This window comes from Zeus faber (assembly GCF_960531495.2).
Source record: "Zeus faber genome assembly, chromosome: 9".
In the NCBI taxonomy this organism is placed as follows: Eukaryota; Metazoa; Chordata; class Actinopteri; order Zeiformes; family Zeidae; genus Zeus; species Zeus faber.
This window is the reverse complement of record NC_137197.1, coordinates 25,960,880-25,981,822: the sequence shown is the minus strand read 5'-3', so window position 1 is coordinate 25,981,822 and position 20,943 is coordinate 25,960,880. Positions and strand designations below refer to the sequence as shown.

At 44.0% G+C, this 20,943-nt stretch overlaps 1 protein-coding gene across 1 annotated transcript in view; it reads right to left on the bottom strand.

Annotated features, from left to right (window-relative positions):
- Positions 1–20,943, bottom strand: part of lsamp (limbic system associated membrane protein) — a 230,337-nt gene that overhangs the window by 25,035 nt on the left and 184,359 nt on the right. The window contains exon 4 of the mRNA XM_080007424.1: positions 8,902–9,027. Coding sequence (XP_079863550.1) covers positions 8,902–9,027 — 126 coding nt within the window. The remainder of the gene's footprint in view (positions 1–8,901; positions 9,028–20,943) is intronic.

Genomic DNA, 20,943 nt, shown 5'->3' with positions numbered 1-20,943 from the left:
TCTCTCTCTCTCTGTCTCTCTCTCCCTCTCTCTCTCTCTCTCTCAACAAACACTGAGAGACGGCGCCGCTGGGAGGATGGCCATGCGGCTGTCGCACCGTGCCAAAACGGAGCGATGGGTGGAACATTGAGAGCAAGGACGGCGGTGGGACAAAGGGATGGACGGGAGGGAGAGAGAGAGAGAGAGAGAGTGTGAGAGAGAGAGAGAGAGAGAGAGAGAGAGATGGATGGATGGGACAGACAAAGCGAGAGACAGTGAAAGACGGAGCGGGGAAAAGGCGGTGAAGATCCACCCGGGAGAGACAGAAACAGAGGCAGAGAAGAACCCAACGGATGAACACAAACAGGGCGATGGATTGAGTAATTACAGACTTTCTGGGAGACTGGTGTAGGAGGGAAGCGGAGGCTGTGAGCACCATCCTCTAAAGCCGCCGCCGCGCCGAGCGCCCCTTCCAACAGGGTCATAGCTGCAATATTCCGCGGAATCACGTAGCTGTGTGGGGTGGGCCGCACTCAAAATGGTCTCGTCAATTTAATTGAATGTGGTGAAATTGCGGCGTGGCGGCGGATCCACGACGCACGCTCTCAGAGTTTCCGCGTCAAGGCGTGGGAGCTTCCTCCCTTTGGCCGTGATTTAGAGTGCCTTGCTCACGCACACGTGGCAGGTTGAGGGGGGGTCGGCTGGGAGCTGTGAGGTTTGGGCTCACAAGGTCAATCCAGAGTTTTCCGCGATGCCGTGTGGTTGGCGGCGGCGCTTGGGCGATGTGGTCGTGGGAAAAAAAATGATCCCATTACAACCAGGAGAAGATGAGCGCACGTCCAAATGCATAATTAAACGTTAATTAACGACCGGAGTTACAACCTCACCTGACCATAAGAGCGATGGCACAGCTAATGAAACCGGCCATTTGCACGACTGAAAACACCCACCCCACCCCCCAGTCTTTATCTTGTGGACTTTCTTCCTTCCTTCCTTTCTTCTTTTCTTCCCCTTTTTCTCCCTCCCTTCCCTTCCTCCTTCCCCTCTGTTCCGGTCTTTACCCGAGGCTACTCTTCTTCCTCCCGCACTTTCTCTCTGTGCCGAAGCTCCTTTGTAGCATTGTGTCGTTTAATGCCACGGGGAGCCGGAGGGGGATAGAGAGGGTGATGGCGGTGGAGTTGGTGGTGGGATGGGGGAGGTCATGTATTTTTCATACTTGCCTGACATCTATTTTGGCTTTTGCCCGCCGGCGTCCGATGAAAGATTTCCTGCTTGACCAGTGGTTCAAATTTACCTTCCTGCCTCTTTACACCCGCGGGAGACGGGCGACGGAGCTGATGCCGCCATAGGAGCCTCCTCCTCCGCCCGCACTCCTGCTTCCCGCCTCTAGGGGGTGCTGATGTCATCAAACTCGCCCCAAAACTAACGCTAGGCAAACGCTCGCTTCTTTTGCCTTTACCCGCACAGATACAGCGTCTTGTGCTCCGACCGCCCCCCGTTACCGCTTCCTAACGTTTACTTCCTCCACTCCTCCGCTCCCTGTTTTTTTCTCCGCGCTCTATCTATCGATCGCCCGCCCCCTGGAAGTCCAACAAGCGACAACTTGCTCGATCAATATTTACAGCGTGTGGCCGCCGTGTGGTGGCGGAGCGAAAAATTAGTTTTGATAAAAACTACAAGGACTTTTTGGCGGTGACGTACAACATATACATGAGAGTGAGTTCATACATGTATGCTGTTTGTAAAAATAAAAAATGCAAATAAATTCTAATAAGTAGAATAATATTTTTGTATTTATTTAGCGAGAGCATAGTCTGCCAAGGGGACAACGTTTGGGAAAACCTGATACACTATATATATTATATATTAGGGATCCCTGGTATACACCACAAGTAGGTAAATATACACAGTCCAGACAGGTATCAGTTTAATATTTTGCTCCATCTCTCTTAAGTCTCTCCAACCATCCTTTTCTTTTTCACCGTCCACTGTTATTAAACAGGAAACCCAAACATGCCAATTAAAATCAAATTATCCTCCCGGTGGCATCGACGGCGGCAGCGCGATGTGACTGTGGAGAACCAAACAATAAGCAATAATCAGCACAGACCCCTTGAAAAGGTAAAAAAGAAATGAAATGAAATAAAAATTCGGTGACAGGTCGGTGGAGTCAGAAAACGTTTAACTGTTTGTTTCTCAGCCTCAAGCTTTACAACACACAGATCTGGGAGGCGGCGGATTGTTAACGTCGGGTTGTCATCGTCCGCCCGCCAATTTGGGTTTGTTGCCGTCTCACGGTTTTTACGGCTTTTGTTTCTGCCGGCGAAGGCTGTCTTTGGCGTTTTGTCACTTTGGATGATAAAAACCTCCAGCGCGTCGCCACAAAAGGTGCCAACAACCTGTTTTTTCTTTTCTGTCTTTTTAAAGACACCCCTGATGGGGGGAGAGGGAGGGCCACAGTCGCTGAATTACGGAGCTAAATTAAAAAACCTGAGAGGCAGGGGAAGAGGGGAAAAACAATCTGACAAACTGTCTGTTATTATTTCTAAACAACAGTAAATACGGGAATCTGTTATTCCTCCTCCTCCTCTGAGGCGATGGAGAGGGGAGGTTCTTAACACCACACAAGAGGAGTTACGAAGAGGAAATAGACTAGATGATCTTAATTTCATTTAATTATATTAAATTATACAAATAAAAACAAATAATGAAAATACACACATGCATACAGATGTTTATTTTATATTTTATTATATTTTTATGTATCATTTTTTTATTATTATTTTAATTTAATTGTGTATGAATGTTTGCAAACTTGCAGAATTTCAGATTTCCGAGCGTTAATTCTTGATGCAGATGTTATTTCTTGTTCATTTCTTGTTCCTTTTTATCACCTACTTAGAATTTGTTCTATTTCTTAGTTCGCTCATTTGTGGTTAATCCAGTCTGTCGAGAAAATAATAATTTTGTATGCGCGGAACACATCAAAAGGCACAAAACAAAGAGTGCCAAAAGCTTTGAGGAAAACAACCAAATCTGTATTAATCAAATTCATTTAAACAATTAGCATCAAGAACTGTACTTTACACAGACGTCCCTGCTCCTGCTGAGATTGTTGGGAAAGCGTGTGATTATTTGTGCAAAATAATTTTCGATGGACTATCAACGGCCGCTCATTTTATCAATAGAGGGGAAAAAAATCAGCAGCTATTTAAGCCTGGAATAGAGCCCTTGAGGAAGAGAAGAGAGGGTTATTTATGCCTCGATACGGCCGTACAATGGCTCTCCAAGGTTTGTCAAGCCTACTGTGTGCTGTGGGTACGCATCAGAGCTTTGTGTTTCAGGGGGCTGTACAAATTCTAAATCGTGAGTCAAATTGGGCTTTACTTTGGGACCAATTTTGAAAAATGGATTGGATGAAAACGGATCAATACAGCACATAGTTTTAGTTTTATATTTTCATTCAGACCATTCCAAACACAGTATTGAAAGCACTTTTTTTCCAGGAAAATTGAATAGTAATAACTGTTCTCGCGCCACCTCCTCTGCATCCACCTGATGATCCTGATCCTCACCCCAACCCTAACCTTCTATCCAATAGCTCATCACTCCATATTTCTCCATAAGCTAAAGCCAGGCTCATAATGGAATAAAGCTAGTTTTACCGCCATTCTGGGAGTTTTCTTTCAGAAATACCAACACCCAATGGAAAATGCTTGGCAGCCATATAAACCAGGTCATGTGTGCTCAACATGAGTTCCCATTCATTCATTCATTGTATGACTGAAATGAGTTTGCTTCCAGTGCCAATGCCGAAGGCAATAAATGAATTTCCTCTAGTACTATGATTTACTTTTACATTGCACGGATGCTTTTTGTAGCCTACGCTTTACTTTTGAGCGTCGACCAAAACCAATGGCTTCATGGAGGGATTGAGCAAAGGGGAGCGGGGGCTGGGCGCATGCAAAATGTACAAATGTACAAGTGTCAAATGACACTTAACACCGTGTGTTGTCCTTTTCTGACAACTACGGTAGCTCTCTCTAAAAAATAAAATGAGTGGGGAAAAAACTGAAACTGCCTCGCCGGCTGCAAAAGCCGGAAACCAAACTAAAAGCCTATGACTGCTTTTTTATTTTCCCATACCTTCATGGGCTTTCATTGCCCAGTTCCTTCATGAGCACTCAGGCAGTTTTTGGAAATGGGATTGGTTTCATTTGACAATAAATGCTTTAATGAAGTGTTTGCAGCAGGTCGCTTTGCGGATTTACAGGAACCGATGTCAATGAAGGTGGAACGTCAACGCAAGTGATTTCCTCTCAGAGCTCGAATTCAAATGGAAAGATTTGTGTACAAACAACGACTCCTTGTCGTGTTTATCTACAGTATGATAGACAACTTTCAATTTGCACTATGTACACAAGCTAAAACGCACTGCTGCTTGCTGTGGCTGGTTGCATTAAGATCTTTTTATGGACCTCCCTTTCGGATGGTCCATGTGTCCTGTGTGTCATGGTTAATCGAATAAGCGCGAAATGATTCAGTTCCATGTGCTTTCATGACGCAAACGTGATGAAAAACATTTAACATTGGGATGGAGTTTCCTACCACCCTCCGTTTTGTTCAATGCCGAGACACAAAAGTGTAGGTATCAGCAAAAAAAAAAGAAAAAAAAAGAGGAAAAAGATCAAGAGGATTCTCAGCAGAAACTGCCTGGTGGCGGTTTGGCCCATCCATTATGCCTCACGGCTAGTGCTCTGTTTGCTTAAACACTTAAGTGTTTCCCTATTGTGATGAGCTATGCCGCCCAGCCTCGCTTACCTAATCGGCTACTTTAACTTTCTAACTTTTCAGCACTTTTACACAGGCACACTTTCATCAAAGCATTGGCTAATTGCTGGGTTGAACATGGTTCAATCATAAATCGTCCAGTCGTTCGAGTCGTGGAACCCACCAACGTATGAAATCCTCACTTGGTCCTATCCGGAGTGTCATTATCTAAAAGCCACTGATCCTGCACCGGGAATACTTTTGGAAACAAAGTATATGGCAGAAAATGGAAATAAAGGCGCTGTGAAGAGCTTTAAGAGTCATTTATGTAAAATAGTTTATTTTAGGAGCCTACCCAATCCCACATACATGTATACACACCCCTGAGGTGTGTTATATATAACACCTGACTCCAAGCTCTTCCCCTCCTTAAAATATGCACCTGAATATTGTTATTTGTACATCCCCAATTACAACATCTGGATTGCAGTAAAGTGCATGATAAATCCTGCAAAATAACTGAAAATAGAACAGAAAAAGAAGTCCAAGTTTCCCTGACACTGTGTAGCAAAAGCAAATATTATTGACTCTGGCTTTTATATGGGCTGTAAACATCAGCGCCCAGCAGCCTCTGCTTTGGTTAAATGCCTTAAAATATCTGATGGTCAAAGTAGCAGTCGTAGATGTTTGCTTTTCCTTTTGAATGGAAACTTCTATCTTTTCAAAATCTTCAGAGTGAGTTTGTTTACAACCTTGGCCAAGGCTTGCCTCTGAACCCGGGTGAACAAAAGAAGACGGCTCCTCTTGGCATACGGAGATGCACAAGAAGTTTTTAGGTCGAACTCAAGAGTTCTTCATAGCTCCTTTCGAAATGTTCTGCTATTGCTATTCGACTATTGCAATAAAATGACACAGGAGTCCTGAATACGGGACCGCATTACCCCCATATTGCCCCCCTCCCTCTCTACCGGCTCCCAGTCTAGGATTTGTTGTTTGTTTTGAAGGCACTGATGGGTTGGCAGATTCCTATTTCTCTGACCTCCTTCGTTCCCATTCTTTTCCTTGGTAACTTTGGTTCTCAGACAACATGGCTGCCCCTCGGGCTCGGTTAAAATGAAGGGCGACCGTGCCTTTGCTGTTGCCGCCAAAAGCTGAGAAACAGTTTATCAGGTTGCTCCCTCTATTGACTCTTTTAAATCACGGTTGTAAAGCCATCTTCTCTTTTTGGGCTTTAAAATTGACTGGGAGCCGAGTGCATCACGATGATCATAAATCAAGTTGTATAAATAAAGTAATATCTCTTCTTTGGCCTATAAGGACAATAAGGAATGTTATTTGCTTCAATATTTCACTGAAAACGTGGCAGATATTTTACGATCGCCCCTCACTGACTTGACAAAGCCCTTACCCAACACCTGGAAGGTACTGACGGTAGGGGATCATTGGTTGGCTTGCTCGTCCTCGCTCGTCTCAGGCTCAGTGGCGGGTAAATTGGGAAGAGAGTGTCTACCGACTACCCCACACATGGGATACCGTGCTTCAAAAGGGTGCCGGCTGAAAACGAGGTGCCACATATCCAGCGTCTTCCAGCAAGACGGGGATATAATTACCTGGCAGCACATGTCACATCGACGTCTAACATCTCCCCAGATAAATACTGTAAAGGTACACGCCAAAATTGTCGAGAAGGTATTAAAGCTTTTTCCAGTGTTTTTGTACCAGCCTGATACCATGACTGTGACTTCAGGGGCTTCCAGGTCTAGAAAGTCAGAGTCTTCGCTTTGTTTTGAGTCCTGCGACTGCTAAAAACCACAAGCGAGAGGTAGAGCTAATGAGCGACATCAACTGCGTGTCTGTCAGTGCTTGGATGCAAAGAACATGGCGGGACATGTACTTTTTGATCCTGGGACTTAACCACCTCTAGCTTCTCATCATTCTAACGTGAAAGGCTTTTATGTTCGAGATCGTATTTAATAGTAGGTCAATAGAATGTCAGACACAACTGAAAGTAGGCTATAGTCACAGCTGTTACCTAGCAACCCGCCAAAAATATAATCGGCCCCATGCAGCCCTCCCGTTGCGGTGGCAAACTTATGCTGGAATGTCAAATGCAGTTGTGAAGTGTGAAGTGCAGCGGTTTTGCAGGGGTCTTTGCGTGGATGTGTGCGTATGTGAGCAAGGAGTTTATCACTGTCCGCCTGTAAGTGCCCTTGCGTAATGGCTGTCCTGCATGTGAAAATGAATATGCATTTGTTTTGTTTTTTCGCGGGTACAGTATTAGTCCCGGCAATACGCTTCATGGCCTGCTAGCTAGCTGATTGAAGCGGCGGAATAGCCCGGGCAGGCGGGAGCGCAAGTCTGCGGGCTGCCAGACATCATTATCTCTCTCAGCAGTCCCCCTACGCCTTCCCCTGACTGGGCTATAACAATGGATTGCTGCGGATAAGACACCTGAAAAACAATAGCAAAAATAACAACAGCTCCGCTTGTTTGCAAACGGCGTGGGGACCCCGTCTGCCGAGCCGTGTGCGGCTGTGCCGGCTTATCGGACGCCGCCCTGCCAGGACACTGACAGGATTTTCCTGCGTCACGCTGTGGCCTCACTCCCCGTTTCAAGCTGCCTTGCTAAAGAACAAAAGCCTTGTTGAGGGTGGTCTGCCCACCTCTTCCTTCAAAACGTAGAGAGGAAAGAAAGGGAAGCGTCCAAATCACACAGAGGCGTCCAGTCCTGGCCGGGCGCATTTTTTCCTTTTAGTTCATTTCTAGATCCATTCATTGTGTTGCGATCCCATATAGTCTCAAACTAACAAACAAAAGCTTTGGTTAACTTTGTGAGCTCTCCAGACCTTGAAAGCTCCCTTTCTGTCATCGCTGTAAGAATGTGAAAAGGCTGTTTTCATGCAGCGCACGCACGTAATAAAACAAATGTGACAGATCCATACAGCGCTCAGGATCAGGCTGTGCTGGGCCGCTCTCCTTTAAAATCAACAAAGAAGAAGAAGAAGAAGAAGAAGAAGAAGAAGAAAACACCTAGATCCCAGAAGAAGTTTTCTTGTCTGTCGCAAAACAGATTTTGTTGGGAAAACACGTCTGGAGAGCTGATAAAGTGCGACATTAATTGATAGAGACACTGAAATAGAAAGACGTTCAATCAGAGCGGGAGCGTTATCAAGCGACGCCGCTGTCTGCCCGAGCATCTCCATCCATCACACTCCAGGCTTATCAGCCGCCGCAACCATTTCTCTCCCCTCCGACAATCCCGATGAAATCCAAAGACAATATTTCCAGCCGCTGAGTTATATACACCTCTCCGATGGCTTTTCTGACACACTTACAAAGACGTACAGCTGTTGGACTCTCGTGCAAACGCCTGCATTTGCCGCCTGCGGGGCTGACTGGAGAGCCCCGTAACCATTTGTAAAACCCGACGTTGGAATTGCCAACTAAAAAGAAGCGTAACTGCCTTGAATTATCTGGACGTTCATTTGTTCGTAAACTTTATAAACAGCCTTTTTAAAGGACAGCATAAAACATATTTTAATGATAATGGGTCCCACTATAACCATCACTATGCCTCCTTTAAACAATTATGTCTACTAATCCCCTCTCCACACAAAGATATTGAACTGGAGCCATTCGATGGGCTTAAAAATAAATATTCTTAAATTTTTCCACCCATTCAACTTCATCTAAGCTGAGTAAATCTAAAACATATAGAGTAGCAAACAAACAAAACACTTTTAACTCCATCTCAACGGTTCCAATTTCATCTCGCAAGCCCGCCGGGAGGATTCACCAGAACAATTACATAAAATTGAACAAAACTAAGTTCATTTTCACGAGTTCATTTTGAAATAATATAATTTGCAATTTGTTTTTCACTTAAAGCAACCGTCGACCAAAATGGTGCTAAGCAACTGTTTATCTCTAATTTTACAATCAAATGAAAAAGTAAAAATATGTCTCACTACATATCAGACATTATAAATATTTTATATTTTCCATTTTCCAGATCCTCAATGACTTCGAGTTGGATAGCCCTGCTCTACAATGTTCATAGATGGCCTATATCCATTGTATTCATATATATATATATTTATATATCGTATATACATATCCCAAAACGGGGTTTCTCTACTGTTTCTCACTGACCTGAAGGGTTGAGCAGCCTCCAGGTGATGGCGGGATCCGGTCGACCCGTGGCCAAACAGCTGAGCGTCACGTTGCTGCCCTCGTTCACCGTGATGTCCTCTGACACTTTGTAGATGTTTGCCGGAACTAGACACACAAGACAACATTGGAGAGGATTAGGGTCAACATTATCACTCAGAGTGAAAGTTGCAGGGAGCCTGGAGGCGCAAAGTGGAGCATGAAAAGAAGACGCTTTCACACAGGGTCATCCCACTGGAATAGGTCAACTTAGCTGAGCTTACTGTAGAAGCCGTTCATCAACCATGTGGTTGGTAGACAGGAAAGAATTGACCCATATAGCATGATGTTCCAAGGCAGAATTGTATGGAAGTGGAGGTAAAGAGGTGGAAATTATTATAAAAATAAAAAAAAGTATGTTTCTGATCATTTTTTATTTTACACCCCTAGCAATATAAAGCAATAATAATAATAATGCAAAAATAATAATAATAATACCATCATAATAATGATGGTGATAATAATAATGCCAAATATAGCTGCAGGCAGCAATACATGCTGTCCAGGTTAGTCGTGTTAAAAAAGAATTACAATTTTTGTGGGTTTTCTTCATATCGACGTCTCCAAAGGTTCTTAGAATTTCCTGCGGTGCGAAAACGCCTTCCGTGACAGATTATAGTTTTCGGGGTTTTGTGAAACGCAGCACGAGTAGCAGTTTTCCGAGTTTTCATTTAACGCAGCATCGGCTCAGGTTGTCTGTCTACACAGATAGCAGTCCGCAAGGCGCAAGTCACTGGATGCAAATTTACTTCCGAGAGACGAATCTTGGACTTACATAATTTTGGATGATGATGGCACAAAGTGCCCGGCTCCTCAAACTAATCAAATTGCACCAACGTTTTCTACTTTTGGTAAATTTACAACATTTTCTGCTCCAAATGTACATCGATATTGATCAAACTCGAACAACAAGACGTCTGAAATATCCTGTGGGTTGGACCCCTAATAATGATAATAATAAAGAAAATAACAATCATGATAATAATAATGAAGAAAAAACAATCATGATAATGTTGATAAAGAAAATAACAATCATGATAATAATATTAATAAGAATTTGGGATGTTTGTCCCCCTAAAACCGGAGTAAAAATGCCATTTATTAACTGAACACAGAACACTGTTTTTGGTTTGGTGTTTCGACCACACAGTAAAACAACACATGCTGTTTATACCTCCAAAACCCAGGCCCCCAGAGTGGAAAAAGGCCATTAAAAACAGCCTGTTCTGTCAAAGTGGACGACTGGAACCCTTTCTTGATATTGGCATTAAAGGGCACGTTTGTATGTCTCGAGTAAAAACTATGGCTGCTACACTTTTGGGGTGATGAAAGTTTTCAACACCTAAGTGAAAACGCAGTGCGGTCATATTATAACCGCACTGCGTTTTTCCCTTAGGGGTCTTCTATAACAGAAGTTGGCGCGGCGAGTTGGTCCATAATGATAAAAACAGAGAGCACGAGACAGTGTTTTTATATGTGGGCGCAAATAGTGTTTATGTGCCGCAAATCTTCCACTGATCATAACAGCCGACTCTAAGGCCAGCAGGTGTGATGAGCAACGTGAGCGTTGCAGTCGCCGCTGCTTCGTTTTTTGCTTTTCAGGGTAGACGTGCCATGACTAGGGTCAGACAGTTGTAATCGCTGTGATTTATTTTTTATCAAGCCAAACGCACGGCAGATACAATAGGCAAGATTGTCGTCACACAAAGGATGGACTGTTGGGATAACTTTTTTTTTTTTAAAACAATTATTATTATTTAAAAATTTATTATTTTCTGAACTGTCGTTTTGAATTGAATTTCATTGTAAAGCATGAAGCAAGTCTATTTGTACAGCACATTTCATATGAAAGGGCGAAGGAGAACCAAAGCAGGGTAATAAAATGGTAAAAACTGATCTACAAAAAATCCTAATAAAATTACGGACTACAGGTATCGCAATTAACTGTGCAATTTAAACCATTTCAAACAATGTGAAACCGGGGTATTTCAGAATGCACTCCTTTACCGTGGACCGCCTGTTTTGACGCCTGCGGAGTTAAAAGCTGTGGACCGCTTGTGATAGAAAAATCAACCACAAATTCCTACAATCAGCTCAAATTGTTGGCCAGTGTTGACCACTATTGATGTGCAATCACCCAGAACATCTTCAAAATCCCCACACTGAATAACATTGACTTAATACCACATTTCAACCGAGTGCACTTCATATTGTCAAAACATTTTCTATGGACCGTATGGGAATGGAAAGTAAAATATAACAAAAAGCTTTTACTAAAAAACATGAATACTTGTTATTTGGCATTCAGCCAACAAATTATTTATTTATTTATTTATTTATTTATTTAAATGTGGGGATTTGCAAAGTAGTTTCTTTCCAAATATTCTAATCTATGTATCCAGAAGTGTGCGTGTGTGTTTGTGGCCAGACGCTGATGTTCGAAGTGTTCCTAGTGGATGGTAATAGCTCCTCCCGCCATCACTCCCACACACAGCACACACACACACACACACACACACACACACACACACACACACACACACACACGCGCGCCCACAACCACACAGGCGCACACAAGATTCAAGATTCAAGACAGTTTATACATTCATGTAGTAATACTATATACAGTATATACTGTACATTCATGTAGTAATACTACTTACAGTATATACATTCATATAGTAACACTATGTACAGTATGCACATTCATATAGTAATACTATATACAGTGTACACATTCATGTCATTAGAATAGTCACACACACACACACACACACACACACACACACACACACACACACACACGAGACAGAGCGAGAGCGAGAGAGAGAGAGAGACAGACAGAGACAGAGAGAGAGAGAGAGAGGAAAGTCTTTACTCTGGCAAAAGCGCTCCGTTAAGTTAAGGAAAGCAAGGGGCGTGCGCTGCGTTCCAGCGACTCAGCGGCTTACTGTAGCTGTAATCAATCTTGGAGGAGGGAGAAGAAATGTGCTGCAAAAGTTTTCACAATCTGCGGGAGAGCGTCACGTATGCAGAAGCACGAGCATGAATAATGATCAATGACAATAGGAAATGTGAGAAGCGGTAAAATTCTAGATCAAAATGAAAACAGCACGACTTTCACTTTTTACTCAAAGCCTATGAATTCCCAAGTGAAAAAGAAGTGCGTTATCCAAAAGTATATTCAGTATACTTTTTATGCATTCACAATTAATATACTAATGTTGTTTTAAATTGATACCACTTCAGTTGAACTTTTGTTAGCTTGTTAGATGTACTTATGATGATCTTAAATACATAAGGTACGAGTAGGTTAGGTAGGTTGAGGTTAACTTGGGTTTTGTTAATGTTTCAATATTCTTTATAAAAGTACTTACACTTACTTATTATACTATAATTACACAGTGTGTTATTTAAGTAACTGAAACTGAAAACCAAAACATGTAATGTTTTAACATATTGAAGGGCTTCTAAAGTACAAATGAAGGTGTTTCATTTAAACATACCTTTGCCATATTTTGTCTGCAAGAAAACGTAAATTTGCTGCAATAAAATAATTATTGCAATACATGTAATTACAACCATTTTGGAGGTGAAGTGTTGGTACAAAGGGGTGTTTGCTGTTATTGTTTTAGGTTTATCGTATATAGTCATTTTTTCTAGTTTATTGCTTACCTTTTTAGGTCTTCACTATTCTGTATTGTAACTTGTTTAGGTTATGTACAGTATATTGTTATTGTTTAAGGCTTTAAGGCTATTGTTTGGCTTAAGGCTTATTGTATTTGCCAGAATTCATCCTTGATTGCTTATTGGTAGGGTTATTTTATTGTCAATTTTAGGTTAGAGTAGGTTAGGTGTATAAATTAGTAGGTAACTGCAATAGCAACACCGCTGTGTGTGTCCATAAACAGAGCAGTCCACCTCCAAACAGCCCGGCTAAAGTCATCCAGTGGACTTTCGGAAGACATCCATCACTGCAACCTCCAGGCAGTAAGTTCTGCACTTTTACCGACGTAATAGATTTAAAGTCACTTACAAAAATAACGATTCAAAACTTTCCTGTAACAGCCGTAAAACTCGCTCCCGATGACACTGCCTATCTGTAAATAAAGATGTTTTGTCGGCGTGTGTGTGAGCACTGTATGATATTTAAATGTGATGCTTCTTGTTACTTCCTGTGCGGGCTGCAGCCTTATTCCTCCATGCCCAAAAAACAATATTTCACTGTCTCTTTCATAGATTGTTTCTCCGGCGGGGTTATTATCCCCCCCTCCCCCCCAATTCCTGTCAGGCCTCCTAATGCCTCACACACACACGCACACACAAGCACACACCCACACACACACACACACACACACACACACACACACACACACACACACACGCGCGTAGAGTGAAGCGTCTCTCTAACGCCGCCTGACAACTTTGCCGCCGTCGGCATCTCTGGCCAGGCGGGGTTTTAAATGAAGGCCTACGGAGTCAAATGGCCGAGCCCAAATGAAGATGTGTTTCCAAGATATGGGGGAGAGGCGGTGGGGGAGGTGGAAGAGGGTGGAGTGTGTGTGTGTGTGTGTGTGTGTGGGGGGGGGGGTGATTGGGGGGATGGGAGGAGCTAAATTGAGGTGACAAAGAATCCAATTGGATTTTTTTCTTCTCTCTCTCTCTCTCCAACTAAAACAACCAGGCCCTGACACAAAAGCAAAGGTCGGTGGGGGGGTTGGGTAGAAAGGTGGAGCACTGGGTGGTTGGAGGGTATGTGTGTGTTAGGGGTGTGTGTGTGCGTGTGTGTGCGTGTGCGCGCGTGGCACCGAGGACGCGGCGATAAAAATGAATCGGCGATGAAGCAACTCCTCTCGGAAGTGATAACCCCGGCCACTCGATTTTAAAGAGGGAGCAACGAGGAGGAAGAGGGGAGAGCGGGGAGGAGGAGCGAACGGAGACGAGAGGGGAGGAGGTGATGAGATAAGAGGAAAGATCAGGAAAAGAAGAGGAGAGGAGAAGAGAAGGGGGGGGGGGGGGAGGAGAGAATTTCACTTAAGAAGAAAAGAGAGGAGAAGAGGAGAGAAAAGGGGGCGAGAGGAGAAGAGGATTAGAAGAGAGAAGGGGAAATAATTTAAAAAAGAGGGCGATGAGATAAGAGGGGGAGAGGCGGTGGGATAAGAAAAAAATAATCGAAAAAGAGGGAAGAGGAAGAAAGGAGGGGGAGAGTGGAGAGGAGAAGTGAAGAGAAGAGGAAAAAAGAGGAGGGGAGGAAAGGGGGATGATCGGGAGAAGAGGGAAGGGGAGAGAGTAGAGGGGAGGAAAAGCGAACGTGAGTTGAAGAGAAGAGACGGAAAGAAAAGAGAAGAGAGGAGGAGAGGTGGTCAGAGAAAAGAACAGAAAGAGAAAAGGGGAAAAGAGAGGAGACGAGAGAACAGGATGATGAAAGGAGGAGATCAGAGAAAGGGTGAAGAGAAGGAGTGGGGATAGGTAGTGAGAGGGGGGAGAAAAGCACAGAGAAAGAGGCGAGGCGAATGGAGTCGACGGGAAGACAGGACGGCAGGTGATAAGAGAAGAGAACAGAAGAAAGGAGAGGAGAGGGGAGAAGAGAAGAGAGGAGAAGAGAGATGGACGAGAGTGCAGGAAAAAGAACAGAAAATAGGGAGGAGAGGGAAAAACCCGGGCGGAGTGCGGACGGAGGAGAAGTAAAGTAAGAGGATGAGCGGAGATGTGGAAACGACTGCAGAGAAGGAGAAGAACTGCGGTGCCAAGCATTAAACTGGAGGGGAGGAAAGAGGGCGGGAGCGAGAGAGAGAGAGCGAGAGAGAGAGAGAAAGAGAGAGAGCACCCGGGCGGAGGAGTGTAGAAGTTTAAAAAGTCATTCCAGTTCACAGCTCCAGGAGAGCAGGTGGGAGGGAGGGAATGGATAGAGGAGAGCAGGCGGGAGGGAGGGAGGGAGGGAGGGAGGGAATAGGGAAGGAGAAGCAGAAAGGAAGGGATTGTAATCTCCGTCAAAGGGCAGCGCTGGAGGAACAATGGAGGAAAGGGCAACGCTTTGAACGGTGCTTTACCTCCTGGAAGTGTGGGACTGCTGAATACCAAGGAGGCCGAGCGTGAACCTCCCTTTTCAGGAGGAACGCTGGGGGAGCCGACCACCCACCTCCAGCAGCACGGGCGTGGGGTGTGTGTGTGTGTGTGTGTGTGTGTGTGTGTGGATAAGAGATAAATTCACAAAATTGCTCAGCCCATCTTCATCCATCATTTACAGTGGGCCACTTAACCACTAATTACACATATCATTTTTATTACATGCCTGCTTCCCAAATCAAACAATACAATGTGAGGGAATATTGATTTGAAATTATTTTATGCGGCTATTGACCAATAAGAATCGTAATGGTATTCGTAACGCTATCCATCTTGTATAATTCGAATTTGTTATTTACAAAAAAAAACAAAAAAAAACGGCAACATAGTTGGAAACTGGAACAGTTACAGGTAAATCAAGAAAGGTATTCTTATGAGTTGGATAAATGTTTCAGTGGTGGCGCCTCTGCTACCGTAATTGGAGATCTTATCTCGTGCCGTGGTTCAGTTTTCCCACCGCTGTCACGCTGAACTCATTTCAATCCAATTCGTTCAACAGCAGTTTGGAGACAGACTCCAAAAGTGTATTGTATTTTTAATTATATCCATCCACATATCTATATTCATATTTCTTTCGGGTTTCCTGGCTTCCATCTCTGTTTATTTGGATGAACAGGGCTCGGCATCAACGCTTGCCCGCAAGTCAACTCTGTATTTGGGCAGGTGGAATGCCTGGTGCCGAGGTCCGGTCAGGCAAGTGGGGAAGGAAGCGGATAAGATGAAGCTGAAGCGGCAACTTTTCCAGCTGAGCTGTGCGCAGCTTGCGCCTTCTCGTAAAGAACGAGTGCGCTCCGCTCAGTGAAATATGATGCATTCTGCAATGCGTCCACTTGACTTTCTCCACTTGGGGGGAGCAGAACAGAAACCGGCAGCTCGCGAGATGCACCGCTCACATGATGGATGTGATTTGGATTGTGATATCAAAGATAAGATAATAACGTTTCAAGGGAACGCGATTTGTCTGTGATGTCATGAGTAGAGTTCGGAAAAAAAAAAATAGTCCGTTTATGTAAGAATGTATGGAGCGGCGGGGACAGAGACACCCGACGTAATAGCAGTAGTTTGGAAAACGTTTGTCGCGGCTCCCTAAAAGCGTTTCTTTTATATTTACGCGTATTTACACAACGTAATTTATAAGGATTTAATGTGACTGGACTCAATTGACGTCCTCTAAAATAAATTCAATAAATAAATAAAACAATTATAATGAGAGGCGAGGCATTTAATATTTTTCTTGCTCCATCGTCTTCTGATGGAGTGCACAGCATTTGGATGGTTCAGTTAGAATTCTGATTCAGCTTAAGATTGTGTTTAGCGAGGTCGATTTTTTTGGGGGGGACGCAGGTGATACATCTCCCCTCATTATTTAGAACCCGTGCATTTGCTCCCCACCCCCTCAGTAAAAACAGTTTTGTGTTTTCCTTCACATAAATAAAGCTATTTCCACCATGGTTTGATGCAGTTAAAGCACAATTTAATTCTGGTGCATTAAAAAATCACCAGAATGCAGGAAAAACAAGTGTTTGGCAAAAGCATGTCGTCAAGCCCTGACTACATCCCAGAAATACACACAAACACCATGAATTGGAGCTATTTTTCAGTTTTGAACAAAAAGTTTTTTTTCCCCAAGAAAAAAAAGCGATAGATCAAACCCAATGTTTGCACACTCATCACACACACACGCACACGCACACACGCACACACACACACACACACACACACACACACACACACACAGCTTTGCAAGTTCCCATGTACAAATAGAAACACACACTCACATTCAAAAACGCAATAACACACCCACTCGAGGGGATTTATTTTCAAATTTATTCTTTTTTTTAATTCCATTTTCTTCGGGACTCTCAAAAGTGGAATTAATTTGGTCCTGGTGGAATTATACTCAATTATTTGGCTATTATGAGCTATGTGGGAATAGTTTCCTCCTAAGGTTTGACAGCTCTCTCTCTCTCTCTCTCTCTACTCATCTCTCTCTCTCGCTCTCTCTCTCTCTCTCTCTCTCTCTACTCATCTCTCTCCACTCATCTCTCTCTCTCTGTCTCTGTCTCTCTGTCTCTCTGTCTCTCTGTCTCGCTCTCTCTCTCTCTCTCTCTCTCCACACATCTCTCTCTCTCCAATCCCATTTTTTAGCTCAGTTATACTTATCATATCCAACGCCTGGAATCTAGACATAATTATCTCCAATAAAAAGTAATAAAAACACCCTCTTATTTCTACGGTGACCTTTTTTCAACTCCCCATTTATAACTTGAAAGTAAAAGGAAGAACGTCGAGCGAGTGGAAACGGAGAAAGAAAGACGGAGAGAAATCCGGGAAATCCGGCCATGTCACTGTAATTAGGGAAGGAATGTGCTTGTGTCCCACTGGTGCAGAGGTCAGTGGTTTCAATGGGATAACTGGCGCCAGTTCCCGAACGGAGGTGTTGATCGGCCCTGTTTTGATATGCAAGGCTATGCATATTTTACCCCTTCTTGTAGGGCTGGCCCATAATTCCAAAATTCGTGAAGAAATGAAGATATCATCTTAGACACATTTTAGTCCAAACGAACATGATATGATGGAGAAAACTTCAAATGTGTCATTGTCTTATGAGATTGAAATGTTTCAGGGATTTCATAAAAAAATTGAAGAAACATTATCGGATGTATATATATTTAATCTGCATTGAAATACCTAGATATTAGGGTCGCCCCCAAATAGTCAATCAAACATTAGTCGAGAAGAGTCCAAGTTTTTTCGTTGGTCGGTTGGTCGCAGAAAAAAAAACAACAACTCAATTTCAGAGCTGCGCCTGGTGAAAATAAACCTTACAACCCTATCCGCCCCGGGGAGCTGGGGACCGGGAAAGCGCAGCGAATGAAGTCCGCGGCGAGGTCAGGGCGGAGGGGCGCAGTGTGGAGCAGGGATTTCAGGGATTCCGCGGCCCCTGGGAAATGCACCCGACGAGGGGTCCCTAGGGAGAGGACGCGGACACCGGGAAAACAATATTGCCTGCGCCACATTTCAGTGCAAATAATAAATACAACACAATAAGTTAACCCATGTAATGTTTAACCGATGTATTAACAGGCGGCTTGCTTCGTGCGCGCAGCGCTTGTAAATTAAATGTATATTTTAAAGGCTGGTTATGAGGTTTTGTATTTATCTGTAATGTAACACAGTGTTAACAATGTTATTTAAAACATTCTTTATCAGCCCTAGAACTGAAACCATTTTCTGATGGCCCAAAAACATACTTAAATAATTAAATTCATATTGTAAATGTGCGACGATTAGTCCACTAATGGCTTGAAAATCAACTAATGACTATTAGTCCGTTTTCAAGCCATTAGTCGACTAATCGTCGATCGGCAAAAATCATTAGTCGGGGGCGGCTCTACTCGATCTATCAATCAACTTCAAGTTGCATCTCATTCACGGATTATGAATTCATGGAGGGATAACGGAGTATCGTCCAGCAACAACCTAAAGTAACCCCAACACGTATGCGAGAGAGCACAAAGTCAAACGGGGGGGGGGGGGGGGGGGGGGCGAGGGCTGAGTCGTGGCTGTCTGATCCCAGATGACGGGGGGGGGGGGTTGTTTCGGACACAAAATTTGCCTCTAAAGCAGAAGCGAGGGAGACAAGACGCGACCTTTCCCCACCTGCACTCCAGTCAGACTGTCACTTTCGCTTTGGATTTTCGGAGAAAACCTTCGCTACATGGCGAGGTGTCAGGAAGCGCCGTCCCGGTCAACTCTGTTCCCCTCCAGTCAGGAGGCGGCCGGCGGGCGGGAACAAAGGGCAACGCCGTAACCTGCTCTGTATATGATCGCTGTGTATCATTTTGGTCAAAATCCGGATTCCCAGAAATAAGACATTTACAGTGAGTTCACTTTCTCTTTCTGCTATGGTAGCGCCACCTGTACTGGCATTTTCCAATAGGCGGGGATTTTTATACCCATTCATGCTTTGGGCACTAATGACCTTCGGGCTAAAATATATTATCAATTACAACACTTTTAACATAATATTCAGATTCATATATTTCCGCGCGTTTGGCCGTAAACATTAGCCCTTACATTACCATGCTTCAATACAATTATTGTCTCGATGGCAACAACTATGCCATCTAGAAGCAATAAGGGCATGTATGTCACAGCCAGGTAAGGTGGAACTCCAAATAAGGGCATAAAACGGTTCAACCTGCTTCCAATGAAATAGTCTATTCATGTCCGTGAGGTGCTCTCGTGGGTGTGGTCGAGGAGTACATTGGCGGTACGTCACAGTCCAGCCTCTCAAATAACCCGATTGCCCTGTTTTATGATAGAGAGAAGTGTGGGAATTGGTTCTACGGAGCACACAATAGGTGTTTGGCCATTTTAATGCTGCAAATGAGTGGTATCCCCCCGTTAAGGAAGTGGTTTCAGTTGTGCTGTTCCGTTGCAGTCAATAAATGCGTGCTGCGTTGTGAGCACAAACAAGCCAACTAGGAAAATAACAAAAAACAAATTGCAGAGGAGGTTTATCAGTTTTTGCAATTGTCACAGCATATCATGCATCTCTATTCTCAGTGTTCTCATTTTTGTTGTCCTCCTCTATAATCCCCCCGCCCCCCCCCGGCCATCACCATGACATTTACGAGACTGATGTGGCGCCGGGTGCTCGGCTAATTTGAGACTATTAGAAGATAATCAGGAGAAAGCACGCCTGGCCTCTCGCGGCCCCCAAGCTTTTAGCTCCCCGGTCGCTTTGCCTGCGATCGCCTGCTGCTCTGCGGATACAAACAAGGTCGGGCCCAATAAAAACCTTTGATTCGGCGGCCGCGGCGAGGACGCAAAAACGCCACAACGTCGGCCACGGAAAACAAGCGCCGGCGCGAGCGCGCTACCGACCCGGCAACCTCCTCCACCTCTGCCGTGGGTACACCTTGACCTAAAAAATGAGGTGTTACCACGGAAACATGGAAAAGGAAACAGGAAACAGAAGCAGCTATGAATATTTTCAGTCCGAAGGGCTGAAGGGAAGAGGTCGCAAGGTTTTATGAGGGCCGAGGGGGGTGTCCACACAGGTCGTCTCCGCCAGTGTGTAGGCACGCTTTTGAAAGTGGTGTAAAGCGGAAAAAAAGGAAGTGATAACTACAGTATAACAACAACAACAAAATAAACGGAGGAAAATTGCAGCGGGAATGTAATCGCTACGCCGCATCTTGTCTGCAATGTGGCGACGCAGATAAAGAAACATCTTCGTGGATTACGACGGTAAGCCTCGTGGCTGAACAGACGCTCGGGTACCTGGTTTTCCCCGGCGCCGAATCCCTCACACACACACACACACACACACACACACACACACACACACACACACACACACACACACACACACACACACACACACACAGACATTGTGTTCCCATAGGCTCCGTACTGTAGCTGTGCTGCATGACTGATTGCTGATATATCTTTCCCCGGATCCCTTCAATTATTCACGGTGATGACGTGACTTTATGTAAAATATGACATCATGCATGCGTGCACACGCACGCACGCACGCACACGTATATCAATATATATTAGGGCTGTCAATCGATTAAAATATAGGTACTCCTCACTAAACAACCTACTTGTTTAACGACTGTTCAGACTTACCACCAGCAATCCAACCAGTCTGTGTTGTACACTGTGTACAATACCACAACGTCTCAGCGTCAAGCATCTCATCACGCAACACCATTTATATACTATATACACTATGTACACTATATATACTATACACACTATATACACTATATATACTCTATACACTATATACACTATATATACTATATACACTATATATCCTATATATACTTTATACACGAT